The 14,200-nt window shown below is 31.5% G+C and overlaps 3 protein-coding genes across 7 annotated transcripts; 2 read left to right on the top strand and 1 right to left on the bottom strand.

Moving 5' to 3' along the window:
* Nucleotides 1-746: 746 nt before the first annotated feature.
* LOC126780450 (uncharacterized) lies at nucleotides 747-2,996 on the top strand. The gene is made up of 4 exons (XM_050504947.1): nucleotides 747-954; nucleotides 1,133-1,561; nucleotides 2,004-2,166; nucleotides 2,724-2,996. The coding sequence occupies exons 1-4, from the start codon at nucleotides 885-887 to the stop codon at nucleotides 2,947-2,949; spliced, it is 888 nt and encodes a 295-aa protein (XP_050360904.1). The 5' UTR covers nucleotides 747-884; the 3' UTR covers nucleotides 2,950-2,996.
* A 5,183-nt stretch (nucleotides 2,997-8,179) lies between these two features.
* Nucleotides 8,180-9,644, top strand: LOC126780478 (uncharacterized). Of its 4 annotated transcripts, none has more exons than XM_050505012.1 (3): nucleotides 8,180-8,246; nucleotides 8,888-9,236; nucleotides 9,335-9,644. In XM_050505012.1, the coding sequence occupies exons 1-3, from the start codon at nucleotides 8,182-8,184 to the stop codon at nucleotides 9,536-9,538; spliced, it is 618 nt and encodes a 205-aa protein (XP_050360969.1). In that variant the 5' UTR covers nucleotides 8,180-8,181; the 3' UTR covers nucleotides 9,539-9,644. The 4 variants fall into 4 exon arrangements, with proteins under 4 accessions (XP_050360969.1, XP_050360961.1, XP_050360989.1 ...); XM_050505004.1 differs by having other exon boundaries at nucleotides 8,885-9,236; XM_050505032.1 differs by lacking the exon at nucleotides 8,180-8,246 and adding an exon at nucleotides 8,340-8,620.
* A 460-nt stretch (nucleotides 9,645-10,104) lies between these two features.
* Nucleotides 10,105-14,060, bottom strand: LOC126780397 (RNA-binding protein 39). 2 transcript variants are annotated; one of them, XM_050504868.1, is made up of 8 exons: nucleotides 13,915-14,060; nucleotides 13,480-13,534; nucleotides 12,335-12,414; nucleotides 11,707-12,247; nucleotides 11,357-11,623; nucleotides 11,064-11,279; nucleotides 10,730-10,854; nucleotides 10,105-10,532 (listed from the first exon to the last, which is right to left on the bottom strand). In XM_050504868.1, the coding sequence occupies exons 2-8, from the start codon at nucleotides 13,531-13,533 to the stop codon at nucleotides 10,244-10,246; spliced, it is 1,572 nt and encodes a 523-aa protein (XP_050360825.1). In that variant the 5' UTR covers nucleotide 13,534; nucleotides 13,915-14,060; the 3' UTR covers nucleotides 10,105-10,243. The 2 variants fall into 2 exon arrangements, with proteins under 2 accessions (XP_050360825.1, XP_050360834.1); XM_050504877.1 differs by lacking the exon at nucleotides 13,915-14,060 and adding an exon at nucleotides 13,608-13,731.
* Between the last annotated feature and the right edge of the window lie 140 nt (nucleotides 14,061-14,200).

The following is a 14,200-nucleotide window of genomic DNA, read 5'->3' as shown; positions in this document are numbered from 1 at the left end:
ATATTATATTTTTTATTTGAAAAAATTAACTTCTTTGTAAATGAAATAAGAAGTGTTCAATAAAAATACATGTTGTGTTTTTAGGTTTTTAATTAGTTGATTTAATAAAAAAAGTCTTATGAAAGCTATGGCGTCGGCGTATTTAAATTTTAAACTAATCTAAGCTAGTATTTGTCACTTATTACGCAGATCAACCAATTAGTGCACTTTTGGCATGGCATAGACTACCTAACCAAAGCAAGTAGACAGAAGGTCAGAAAATAATTTTCGGCCTATTATTTAATATCATTGGTCGAGATCCTGAATAATCTACAATTTTACAATACTCGTGAAAAAATAGCGATTTCGAAGCATCGAAATTTAAATTAATGTGCTTTTTTAAAATAAAGTTAAATAAATCAAGAACTGTTTATAGTGCGTAATATAGCAGAACAATTAGAAAATCGCATTCAATTTGTAAATTTACGGATTGTTTACCTTTATTCTTACTCCGATTGGAATAGGTTTAATGGGCGCCGTTTTAGTATACACAGGACAGCTTAGACGTCCCAGTTTAGACGTATTTAAGTCTTCAATTTGCGGACGCTAGTAATTCTTTTTACATGTATAATATCATTGCTAGGTATTAATATTGACACCTATTCGATATCTTATAATAAGCCTTCATTGTCTTGTCTGTGCTTTATTGCTGTTTTGGTGTCAATGAAATAATGACACCTGTCAGAAGCTTACTAATAAATGGCAAATGCAGGTATTTATTACTGCACATATAGATGCCTACCTGTTGTATTGTTTTACTTGACTTACTTTCATGTCTTTTGTGCCCTGTGATTATTAAACGCAGTTAGTTTTCATATTTGTTTTTGTAAATCTAAGATTTAAACATGTTGAAATTGTGTAATAAACCAAATTTTAAGTCATCTAATCAAAAGTATGTTAAGAATACGTTTTTTGGTAAGTTAAATGTATTTTATTGGTGTCCGCTTTTGCTTACAAATAACTGTAAACAATGATTTGTGTGATGTTGCTATGTAAACAGGTATTGCAACTGGTATGGAAGTTTCCGTTATTATTACACGTATGAGTATATATGTATATGCCGTTATTAAAAGTTTTATGTTTTCTTTGTTAGGTGGCAATGCTCAAATCGGCAAGCCAATTCATAATACGCCATCCGTAAAATTTCCTCAAGTTGCGTCTCTCAAGCTGCCTACAAATGTTGTTAACATAAATGAAGCTGAAATGGCTAGATTTTCTCCTTTGAGGGAAAGAGATTTATTAGGACCTGTCATAAATACTTATAACATAAAGCATGAGATGCCTGTATTTGATATAACTCTACAGTATGATCCACATATTAATAAATATGACTGCAGAGGTGCTGTTAGTTTGTCTTCATCTATGCAGAGTAATGTCCCAAGTCCATTCAGCGGTAACCACACTCATTTGAACATGCCAGGATCACAGTGGGGTCAAGGGTATAAGTATTTATCAGACCACCTGCAAAATGCCCATTACCTTACTTTAAGAAATGAATATCGTGGAAAATTGTACACTAAAGGTATAGTTTCAATATTAATTTATATAAAGAGCAAAGTTTTAAAATATTTATATTTTTAAGTTGTTAATTTATATTAGTTTATTTATAATTAGTAAATATTTGTACAGAACACCTTAAACAGTCTCCATATAGTAATAATATCCCAACTTTCCTTCATATTACCTTTATAAGTATGCTTTTCAATTTGATCTATGAACAAAGAACATAGTTTTTTTTTATTATTAGAAAATAATTCATGTTTAACAACAAATATTGTCATGACATTTAAAATAATTTTAACAAGATATTAATTGCTTAACTGAAGTTTTTTTTGCCATTATTGATTCCACAGGATAAATAAGAGAGATTTTAATCTTGCACAATATTTGCTAACAGCTTAATTGCTTATTTAATATTCATAAGATAATGTTAATTTCATTATGTATATTTGTCCAAAGCATAGTTATAACAATTGGAGCAAGGAACATGAGTACAGAAAACAGTCCTCCATTGAGTGCTAAAGAAAAATTAAAAAAAGCAGTCAAAGATTATGGTTCAACAGTTATAGTATTTCATGTAACAATATCTCTTCTATCTCTGGGTGGATGTTACATCCTTGTTTCTAGGTATGTGGTGTTGTGACTATTGGCTTATGAAATCATACTATTAATTTATGGCCTTACTTATTAAGAGTGGGTGATTAGTTAAACAATGCTGTGTCTGTTCTTTCCAATATCAAATCCCTAATGACAGAATGAAAGAAATCATTGTTTTACTAACTGCCTCTAAACAATGTTGACATGTTGACATATAACAAACTAGAACTAAAAAATAGAAAGTAAAAATAATTGCTTATTTTGCCATTTTAAATGTAATCAAAACCTTGCTGTTATTTTGTATTAATTTCACATTTTATTTCTTTTCATGGGAGTTTACAATAATGTTGTCGTTTTATACTTTCAGTATTTGCATGTATGTATTATTTATGTGTTTGTATATTTCTATAAGCATTCATTTTGAATTACATTATCTTTGTTCTAGTTTTCCATTGATTATATATGTGGATATCATATTATGTAGTATAACTGAAAATACACTATATAAAAGTTTTATTAGAATTACATAAACTAAATTTTTTTAACCATTTCAATATTTTCAACTCCACTCTTTTTTTATGTTTCAGTGGAGTAGATGTTATGGCAATTCTGAAGTATTTTAATATTGGTGAAGGAGCACTACTAAACGCAGTTACATCAAATGCAGGAACTTTCGTAATAGCATATGGAGTCCACAAAATATTTGCACCTGCAAGAATAGCTATGACATTAACAGCAACACCATTTATTGTTCGTTATTTAAGAAATATTGGGTTTTTAAAGCGCAATGATGGACTAGGTGGCGGGAAATAGAAATATTTATGAAAAAATATGTTTTTTATTTCACTTTTAAATTATATAATATTCAACAAAAAAATACACACAATAGTTTTTTTTTCCTCAGTAGGTAAATCTCAGACCAATTCAATTATAAATAATAATATGTAGGTAAATATAAATTTACCCTGTATATCCCTATGATTATCAAAATATGAGCCAAAGAAATTGTTGTACTAACATTTTTCATTGTAAAATAGAATTTTACTAATGAATCTGATAAATGTAATTTGTAATATGTTAGTGTTTATTTATATATATATTATTAACAAAGGTATGAAGACTTATACCATACCTTTGTACTCTTAGTATTATTTTTACTTCTTACAAATATTTCATTAGTAGGAAAATTTCAGCTTTGGCCATTTTCATATATTTTATGAGGGAGATAATACAATAAATATTTTAAAGTTTATATAATAAATAAAATAATTATAGATTTATCATATAATCAAAATAAATCATGCTCTTTGAATTACATATTTGGATAAGCAGTTTTAGATATATTAGATGTTGAAAGAAAAGAACTCGAGCAAAATATCTCCATGTGGCTTGCAATGCTACCTGTGTATAATAAGAAAATTATTGCATAATACATTAGGGCGAATAGATTGCTAAGCGTGGGATAAGACTCGGATATAAATTATTATTGTTTACATAAATATTCATTCTCAACACAAAAGCTTAAATAATGTCCTCATAATGACAATGATGAGAGATGAGACCATTTATTAATTAAGAATTTAAAAAATCCTACGCAATGAGATACGATCTCTACAGAGTACAGACAATATTTTAAGAGTTTTAATAAAAACTATAATCTGTAATAATCCTTATCGACAATAGTGTTTTCTATATCTATCTAAATTTAAAAAACGCGAGAATTAGCGCGATTCTTAAGTGATGAAGGTGATAGATGACAGATTCTGTCAAAAAAAAACACATCGTTAATGCTCATTATCAAGAATGCTTTAGTGTGTCATATATGAAAGGCTGCTTAATTAGGTCTAAAAAACTAACCAGATGCATTTAATATTTTGATCGATATGAAATTTAACCGCTAACACTACAATAAAAATTCTCAAAGTAGGTATTTCATACAATTTCTCAAACTTAAAAAAAGATCTAGTTTTAAATTAGCTTTTTAAATCCGAAGACTACTTTTACTTTTATAAACGTAATTTTAACAAATACAATGCTAATTGTTGATGCTGTGGATTTGTTTAATTTCTGTTGACTGACACAGCTTTAATCCAGTCTTCTTTGCTATTTATTGTATTTGTCAATCGAATGGTAATCAAACCATTAGATACTTTTGGCCCAATTGTTTTTTTTAATACTTACGTATAACAAAATATTCATAGCACATATATTATATATTATTACAATATCAAAATAGGCCATTATGACCTACATTAAAATCGCACTTGCTTGTAATGATTCCGTACAAGAAAATAAGAAGCATCCGAATTAGGAAGATGAGCTTATTTTCTTATGATCTCAAAAAATCATATTTAAAATATAAAAAATACTGGTGAAAGAATTTTTACGATATCTACAAAAATGATTTTTTTACAATTTTTTAAAGTTCTTAAATTATTTTCTGGAGCGATCGATCGACGCGTGACGTCACATTGCCCAACGTCGCTCGCTCGCCCACACATTTTCGCCTGTATTTCCGCGTTATTCTTTATCTATTTTATTTATATTTCGGTTAGTTTAAAAAAAATCATTCATACATATATTACCATAGAAAACTAATTCAACAAATAGAACTCGGGAAAAATACTTTTTCCATATATATGTTATCAACAAAAACATGTAGATATTTTCGTGATGAGCATTTTAATTTAAGTACTATAGTAGTAAAATTTATCGTATTCATAAGTTTTTAGTTTGAGGATCAAACAATTAATTTTTACAGGCTAGTTATAGGTATTCGTTTAATATTAACATAATTCAGAATGTTCGTAATACGGCCTTGATACTTTGAATACCGATAATGTTGTCATAAGAGTTTGTATCGATGAAAAATGCATTGTGAACAACGCCGTATCGCCAATGGTATTCGTTGAAAAAATCCTTAATGACTGGATCCATTGAAATTAATTTTTACCATATTATGTTTCTTTGAAAGTCAAATATGTAGTCTAATATAGTACGTATGATACAAATGAAATCAAATAATTATTTATTCAAATAGGCTGATAAGGACACTTTTGAATCACCATGTTACAGTATTGAATTAAATGTAAGGCTACAACCGGTGATCTTCTAGTTTACCTGATCGATGGGCTGAAGCTGTTGAATCTAAGAGGCCACCTCTTGGACTCAACTACAACAAAATTAACAGTTAGTCTGGATATAGAAAAAGCCTTTGATTGGGCTTCCTAGGAATTAATGCAATAGATCACCAATTTTGCCAGATCGGACCATCAAGGTCATTGTCGACGGTGCATGCTCTTACTTAAAATTCGTCAATTCTGGTGTTCCATAAGGCTTTGAGTTATCACCTACTCTGCTTCTCCTGCATATTAATGACATGTGCAAATTAGAAATATTCAATGTTGGCAGATGACAGTACAAACAGTACAGACAGTATAAGTAGGCGTCTACAACGCCTTATACACCGGCCGCGCTAATATTTGTCGGGAACACGTCGATGAGTATAAACTTGTGTCTGAAATCACAAGTGCTTATTAACCACTGTCAAAGATTGGGACTAACCAAACTTTACAACCTATTTCCTACCTCGCAAATGCGGAACCATATTTCCCAGCGACTTTTTTGACCCGTTAAGAAACCTTCAAGAAAAGAGCCTACTCATTGCTTAAAGGTCGGCAACGCACCTGCAAGTACTTCGGTGTTGCAGGTGTCCTTGGACAGTTGTAATCACTTTCCATCAAGTGAGCCTCTTGCTTGTTTGCCCCCCTTTTATATAAAAAAGGTTTCTTCCAGTAACAGTTATTTCATTACAAGTAAGCTCCACAAATCGCTATGTGACCAATGCCATAGTATGTTTGCATCCTTCAAATTCGAGATTGTTAATTTAATTTGCACTTTCATCGCAAGCAAATTAACAATAATATGCCGTGACTCTGTATCGTAACTATCGCGCCCCGAATTGTGTTTGTAAAATTAAAATGTAGGAAATGTATATTATGTTCTATATCGATATTATCTTCTATCGAAAACGGAAAGCACCAGTATATCTACATGAACAGTACAGACTTTTTCACGATCACAGTTATGATCAATCATTACATTAACAAAAGATTAAAATAAACAATAATAATAAGCTCACTAATATATTTCGCGTGATTTGTGAGAATCCGCAATCATAAGATCGACTTTCGGTAGATTATTTGTTAGCCTACGTGAAATTTTTTTTTTTCAGCCTTTTGCCGTCCACTGCTGGACGAAAGCCTCCCCCATAGAACGCCAACCATCCCGATCTTGGGCAGTCCGCATCCATCCCGAACCTGCCACCTTTTTTAAATCGTCGGCCCATCTTGTCACAGGGCGTCCTACACTACGATTGCCTAAGCGTGGTCTCCACTCCAACACGTGTCGGCTCCATCGGCCATCAATGCGCCTGGAGACATGACCAGCCCACTTCCACTTCAGCGAGGTAATTCTAAGCGCGATGTCGGTGACTTTAGTTCTCTGGCGAATGTCCTCATTTCGGATTCTATCTGCCAGAGAAACCCCAAGTATCGCACGTTCCATAGCTCGCTGAGCGACCCTAAATTTGTGGACCAGACCTACGGTAAGTGTCCACGTTTCGGCACCGTAAGTCATTACAGTTAGCACGCACTGATTAAAGACCCTGGTCTAAGCGACTGTGGGATCGACGATTCAAAAATATGACGTAACCTCCCGAATGCCGCCCAGCCCAAACGTATTCTTCTTTTAGCCTCCTTCTCAAAGTTGTGCCGGCCAAGTTGTATAGTTTGGCCCAGGTAGATATATTCCTGCACAACTTCAAGTGGAGAGCCATTTACGACCACTGGTCTCGGGGATACATGACGGTTTGCCATAATTTTGGTCTTTTCAATGTTCATCCCGAGACCTACTTGTCTTGAAGAATCGCTCAGGCTGTTTAGCATCTCTTTCAAATCCTGCAGAGTCTCCGCCATGATGACAATGTCGTCGGCAAATCGCAGATGTGTAATGTGTTGGCCATTTATATTAATGCCGCCTCCGTTCCAATCGAGCGTCTTGAAGACGTCCTCCAATGCATTGGTAAAGAGTTTCGGTGATATTACATCTCCCTGTCTTACCCCGCGATGCAATTGGATTGGTCTTGTGCTCTGATCTTGTACTTGGACGGTCATGGTTGCGGCTTCGTACAAACACTTCACCACCTGGACATACCGACAGTCAATTAGGCATCTCTGCATGGATTCCAGAACAGCCCAGGTCTCAGGTGAAAATACTGCTCTTATTTTAGCATCAAATAATATATTAATAATCGTTCTAATATTATTATAAGTGAAAGAACATATTTGGGGCGTCAAAGTACAGAGGGATAAAATAAATACGAAATTATCAACGCGCGTATCGCAAAAGAGTCGCCCGTGATAACGAATGGGCGAAGTGACTTCACCGTCAAAACTCGGACGGAGCAGGAATTATACGAGAGCGCCCAAATTGATTTGCTTATAAAAAAAAGATTACATGATATAATCATAATTTTTCACACATGTTATTATAATCATTTAAAGATTATTTTAGATTTTTAAATTTACATCTTCCTAATTCCGAATCCTGGGATGAAACAAATGTTTGTTCCTAGCAACACTGGTTACTATTCATTGTATGATTTCTTCATTGGCGTAACTTTCAACTCGTAATTCGTATATGTTAGAGCATTTGTGCATCGAAAATTGTTTTAATTTCTTTTTAATTAGACAGGAAATACAATACTTATGAAATTGTAAAACTAGTAGTTTAAAAATTAGCAGTTTTTGCAGCACACACAATAAGGCATAGTGTCGCAATTCATATTTTTACATTAACTACTTCATGCGCTGTTGCTTAGTCGCGATTTACTAGTTACTAGCAACGTCTGTCTTTATAAAAATCCAAAACGTTTTAGATTAGCTGTATCTTTTTTAAGCACCGGTGGTCCGTATATACTTTTTTATTTGTCTAAGAAAAATATACTAAAAAGCGTTTAGTTGTTTAGTTAAATTAGATAAAATAATGACAGCACCTAATATTTGCGTAGGAGACACTAATTTATTAATAAATTCCAACTTAGACCAATGGTAAATAAATAATAAATTTTAAATTTCTATTGGATGATTACATTTAATTACCTACTTATATATAACCCGACAAAAAAAATAATTTGAAATTGAGCATTGTGATACTGCTAGACGTCAATAACATTAAATATGATAAGAATGTCAAATGCGGGTAAACATGTAATATAATTGTTTATACTTACTGATAATACCTATATGTATACATTACTTACATTCTTAACTGTAGTATTTCATTCATTAAAATTCAAGTTAGTAGGTCTTACCAGTAATTATTTCTACTTAGCTATGTTTTGACGTATTTCTCTCTTGAATATTTTTACATTACAATGTTTTATTTTATTATTATTATATATAAGTATCACGGGTGCTAATAGGTAAGTTTAGGTTAAAAAAAATTGATACACCAGTTTTTTTTTTTGTCTTCTTAAAGTACGTATCTAGTGATGATTTGGGATTTTGTATGATATATATGTACCTAATACTATACAGTTATATCCAACTAGATATATAAATTACCTTTAAACTACATATTTTTAATTGCATCAAAATATTTATAGAATTCATTTTTAATCATTACAATAAATATTTTGCATTCGTCAACATTCAACAATTTTCAAATATTAAAACCTATTTTACAGCAGTATTTCGAGTGCAAATGAAAAGTACTTATTTGATTTTACAAAAACCGACGATGTTGATGGTTGGCAGGAACAATCAGATACGGTTCGCAGTGTTGGAATGTCGAAAGCAGCATTCGTGATACATAAAAATTCTGAATTTAGAAGAGCAATATTTTTTGCCTTACTAAATCCACAGCCAAACGGCGCAGGATTTGCGGGTATACGAGCTCTTGGTTCATATGACCTATCAGGATGTACAAAATTAAGCCTTCTTTGTCGAGGTCAAGGTCAATTCAATGGGTTTAAAGTAGTGTTGCGTCACAAAGGGTTAAATAATGAGCCCAATTTTTCGTTCGAACAATATTTTCAGGTTTGTATAATTTTATAGCGACATATTAATAATTCCAGAAAGCGTTTTATGAATATTTTAAATATATTATGTAAAACAACATTATTTGAAAATTTCAGGCTCCCAAAGACGAATTTGCTGTACGCACATTACCATTCTCGGAATTCAAAGCTTATTATAGAGGTAAACGTGTTAATAACAACGAGACATTGGATATATCACAAGTGACCAGTATTGGTATACAGATGTACGGTGGAGTTTATCAAACCATCAAACAAAAAGGACCAGCAACTTTAGAAATTGATTGGATAAAAGCTGAATAATTTTATCAATTTGAAAGAATAATTGATAAATCACTCGTTATTAAGTGTCATATTATGATTAATGTAGTAAATATTTTTTTTTATTAAAGCAATGTTTTTTAACTAATGACTTGCGTTTCTTTTATCTAATTAAAAATTTAAACCTTTATTTAGTTTCTGTAATTTATGTAATCAAATCATTATATTTTTTGAATTAGACGTAGTAATTGTCCATGTGATTATCTATTTACACCATAACTGACTAGGATCTATGCACAAAGCTCTTATACCATTAATGATTTTTAAAGAGTATAAATAAATCACTGAGACTAGAATCGAGTGCGATAACAACACAAGAACAATATTTACTTATTTCTGTTATAATATAATGAGAGCTTATATGATATTAAGCACTCAATAATATGCTTAGTATGTTATATAAATAATTTAGTTAACTGATACTTAATCAGTTTAAATTCAATTTAACTTTATCCCATTAGGTGATAAATATTTATACTATAATATTTATTATAATATTTTTTACAGCAATAGATAGGAACCCACGATGAAAATAAAAAACTTAAAAATTTGATGAAATCACATATAATGTGTTATTATATTGCCTAAAATACAGAACACCACTAGATATCCTAAATAAAAATGTTAACTCAATAGTCTTTATTATATTTAAATTGCTTTGCAGTAAATGCTAAAATTGTACGTAGTTTATCGTTGTCGAGTTGGTAGAAGCAAGGTGAGCGCGGTCATTGCGTCAGGAAACAAAGAGTGATAATTGACAAGAGGCACATATGCTGCAGTAATGACGCGACCTGCAAACCATCGCCCGTGTAGGGAGTTGACCGACGCAACGGCAGTTGCTATAGTTGGACATTTGCAATATACATTGCCTTGGGGCGAGGCTTTGTCAACATACACATGTAATACACCTCCATGTTTATTACATTCACTGATAACATCATCTCTGATTTCAATGTCCCAACTTGGATTTGTTTCTCTGTAAAAAAAGATAAAGAATAGTTAAATTACTTCATATAATAAAAAAGAAATTGATGTTTGTTCCTTTTTTATTTCTGTGATCATTAAGGATGATTAATCAATCAAATGATTGATCCCTTATGTCAAATATATATTAATTTAAGTCATTAGTAAAATATTAAAATTTTGTAAAGCAATAATAACTTAAATACATACGTGGCTGGGTCAAACATGTTATTGAGCATGAAGCATTGAGTTGCAATTGGTGGAGCTACTTGTGGTTGTGGTGCAACTAGTGTTGAGCCTGCTCCCATGAGCACAGAAGCAGCAGCAGGAGGAATCTATTAAAAAATTACAGCATTAAAAAAATAAAATACTGAGAAGTTCTTGTTTTAATTACTCATTGATTAATCAATAATTAAATTTAGGTAAATAATGTAGAACTATAAATAATGTTAACATAAAAAATATTATACTTATTTAATTGAATAAATCTTCACCAATATTCAAAATACCTATATGTTTTCTTTTATAAACATTCACAACTTACTTGTAACCCAGTGCCTTCGGCAAGTTTGAACATGAGTTGCAAGCGTCCCGTTGCACCAAGATCGACACCAGCTCGGTCTAACTCATCAGCATCAAAGCGTGTACTAGAACCTCCATCCGTTCGTTCTGTTACATTACCCACTTTCATAGGTCTGCCTGCTAACTCAAATCCATTTAGTTGTTCCATTGCCTTCTTTGCATCAGCTGCATGATGAAACTGAAAAAAAAAACCTGACATTTATTTCCTTGAAACATTCATAATAAACACAATTATATAATTAATAAGTAGGTTACTGTTAGAAATCCATAGCCCTTGCTTTTCCCAGTGTCAGGATCAGTCATTAATTGGATGTGATCTATTTTTCCAAAAGGTTCGAATATTCCTCTTAACATATCTTCAGTGATATTAAAATGTAAGGAACCAACATACAATCTTGTTGGGCCATTGCTAGTTTTTGGTGCTAAGTTCGGCAATGTGTTTCCTACTCTATTTTTCTCAGCCTGTGTATGTTGAACAATTATGGGAACACCAAGTAATTTTTGCCCTGTCAATCCAAGTGCCTAAAATAAAAACAATTATAAATTAGAGGAAATTCATATCACCATGAATAAATTAACAAATATTTATTTAAAATAATAATTACCAATGGAACAGATTCAGCATCCTTAAATTCGATATATGCTATTCCCTTAAATCTTCTGGTTTTGTTACATGTAATAAGTCTGACATCTCTTACTTTACCAACAGATGAGAAAAATTCTTCTAAATCCTTGGCTCGAATACGTTGAGATAATTGCATGCAAAACACTGTGCGTAAATCTCTCTCTTCAGGTGGCAAGTCATCAAGTTTAGGTTCTACACCTCTTGATTTAGACCTGTATTCTGTTCTTTCTTTCTCATCACTACGCTCCTTTTTGTTTGTCCGGCGGTCTCTACTTCTGTCTCGTTCTCGACTGCGCTCTTTATCCTTACTATTACGTCTTTTTTCTTTTTCTCTCTCACGTTCCTTTTCCTTATCGCGATCTTTATCTTTGTTACTACGGTCTTTATCGCGATCACGACGTTCTCGTTCTCGATCTCTATCTCTATCACGATCTCTGTCCTTCTTGTCGTCTCTGTCCCTTGAACGGCGCGAATCCTTATCCTTATCACGTGATTTTTTCCCATCTTTTGATCGGCTTCTTCTATAAAATTGTAAATTTTTACACTTAATTTCAAATACTGACACATTTTTTTTTATTCTTGATCTTAATGATATAATCAACTCTTACCTTCGACTGCTTTCCTTTTCTTTGTCTCTGTGTTTATCAGAATACTTGTCCGACCGATGTTTTGAAGAGGACGTGTTATCCTGTCACACAAAGCACAAGGTAGAAGCAGCGCCACAGCAACACACGCCGAGTGAATAAATAAAAATGGCATTAGTTTATTGAATAAATTGTATGAAATAATCTGTGAGTTTTCATTAATGACATAGAATTAAATATTGTCATTTGATGAAAATCACAAATGTGGTTTGTTTCCTATACTACAGACGACTGCTTTCACAATCTTTGTTCATCCTAGAGGTGGTTGTTCAAGTCGGTCCCTGGTCTACACTTACCCTTTGGAAAACCACTGACTAATGATGTACACAGCGCTAACATCACACAGGGATACTTCTGTAAAAGATTTACGACCCATCAGCGCATGGTCTGTTTCAATTTTTAAATACTGACTTGCAATGCATTTTCTATTAAAATGTTATGTTTAAATATATTTTATAAATTAATATAAGATGAAAAAATTAAGTATATAGTCGATACCTCATTTCAGTCAGGTCGGTGAAGTATGCTGGACAATTACCACAAAGTTCTATAAATACAAGAAATGATTCGCAGGTTTAATTTTGTTTTAAAAGTTTTCAGTGCCTACATAACTGTTTAAAGATGCCATTTCTACTCCATTTTGGACATCTTTAATCAGTTTAACCCATAGAGTTAAAATGTATAAAGCACCAGATGCTTAATATTTCTCATAAAAAGTTTATAAGTAATGACTTATTATCATAGGTCTACAAATTAACTATGAGTTTATGTACCATATCATGTGTTAACTAAATAATTAGTAATGAAAATTGTAATATTACTAGAAATAAATGCCATTTGGAAAATAGCATTTTTCAGATAGGAAAATTTATATGAGAGAAAGTAATTTTAGTTACAATAACAAAATGTATATTTTTATATGCACCTAATAATATATCTATAGAAAATAAGTATATTTTTGAAACACTTGATAAAGTTTACAAGTTACGATATTATTTTGTATAATATGTTATAGAAATTTAATCAATCTATTATTATAATTACTTTTACTACATTACAAAACTTAGAAGAAAAAAAATCATAAGGATAAAAAAGATCTATTTCCTTACCGATTTATTATACGGCGCTTCTAACATGGCCTCAACGTCTAAATCTTCAGCCATCCTGAAATAAAAATAGCTAATTAATTACATGAGTTTTCTATTTAAGGTCAAACAATCTAATAAAAAGCACATACGTTAAAGTTTATCGTTATTTTGTTCTGTTTAATAACTTTATCTCTGGAAATATTATATCAAGAACAAAATTGATTACAACAATTTAGACTTTTGAAAACCTCATTTAGGCTTATAGATGAACAATACAATGATAAATTAATGTAAATATAATTATTACAAACAAATAACAAAACCCAAGAAATGAGTTTCTGAAATAATGCCATGTTGATGTCAAAATTAGAATTACAAAATGGCGTACACATTGCTGGATTATTCTATTGCTACAATTATTTTATTTATACATCAATGAATTTAAAAACATTTTACCTTAGAGTATAATTATCCGCTGTTAGTTGGACTAAATTGTTATATTTGAATGTATTACTTTGAGCAATAATCTGTAAAAAAGGTTAGAAACGCTTTCCTTAAAAAAATATTAGGTATAGGTACGCGTTGACGGATGACAGTGTGTTGACAACTTGACACTACAATCTATCTATAATTATACATAAGTGCCTTATAGTAACATAGTCATAGACACAGAGAACATAATCAAAGACTACTAACTACTTTTTATAAGAATACGTAGGTCATGTTTTATATTATCAAATAC

This window comes from Nymphalis io, chromosome 3 (assembly GCF_905147045.1).
Source record: "Nymphalis io chromosome 3, ilAglIoxx1.1, whole genome shotgun sequence".
NCBI classification, from domain to species: domain Eukaryota; kingdom Metazoa; phylum Arthropoda; class Insecta; order Lepidoptera; family Nymphalidae; genus Nymphalis; species Nymphalis io.
Note: the sequence above shows the minus strand (reverse complement) of the source record. Positions and strands in the feature narration are given on the sequence as shown.

What these genes read in the sequence shown, in the direction of transcription:
- LOC126780450 (XM_050504947.1), top strand. Translation starts at nt 885, where the DNA reads ATGTTGAAATTGTGTAATAAACCAAATTTTAAGTCATCTAATCAAAAG. An exon ending in TGTTAAGAATACGTTTTTTG is followed by an intron (nt 955 to 1,132) that starts GTAAGTTAAATG and finishes TTTCTTTGTTAG; the next exon opens with GTGGCAATGCTCAAATCGGC. An exon ending in TGTTACATCCTTGTTTCTAG is followed by an intron (nt 2,167 to 2,723) that starts GTATGTGGTGTT and finishes TTTATGTTTCAG; the next exon opens with TGGAGTAGATGTTATGGCAA.
- LOC126780397 (XM_050504868.1), bottom strand. Translation starts at nt 13,533, where the DNA reads ATGGCTGAAGATTTAGACGTTGAGGCCATGTTAGAAGCGCCGTATAAT. An exon ending in CCGAAGGCACTGGGTTACAA is followed by an intron (nt 10,855 to 11,063) that starts GTAAGTTGTGAA and finishes ATTTTTTAATAG; the next exon opens with ATTCCTCCTGCTGCTGCTTC. An exon ending in AACATGTTTGACCCAGCCAC is followed by an intron (nt 10,533 to 10,729) that starts GTATGTATTTAA and finishes CTTTTTTTACAG; the next exon opens with AGAAACAAATCCAAGTTGGG.
- LOC126780478 (XM_050505004.1), top strand. Translation starts at nt 8,182, where the DNA reads ATGACAGCACCTAATATTTGCGTAGGAGACACTAATTTATTAATAAAT. An exon ending in AATTCCAACTTAGACCAATG is followed by an intron (nt 8,247 to 8,884) that starts GTAAATAAATAA and finishes CCTATTTTACAG; the next exon opens with CAGTATTTCGAGTGCAAATG. An exon ending in CGTTCGAACAATATTTTCAG is followed by an intron (nt 9,237 to 9,334) that starts GTTTGTATAATT and finishes TGAAAATTTCAG; the next exon opens with GCTCCCAAAGACGAATTTGC.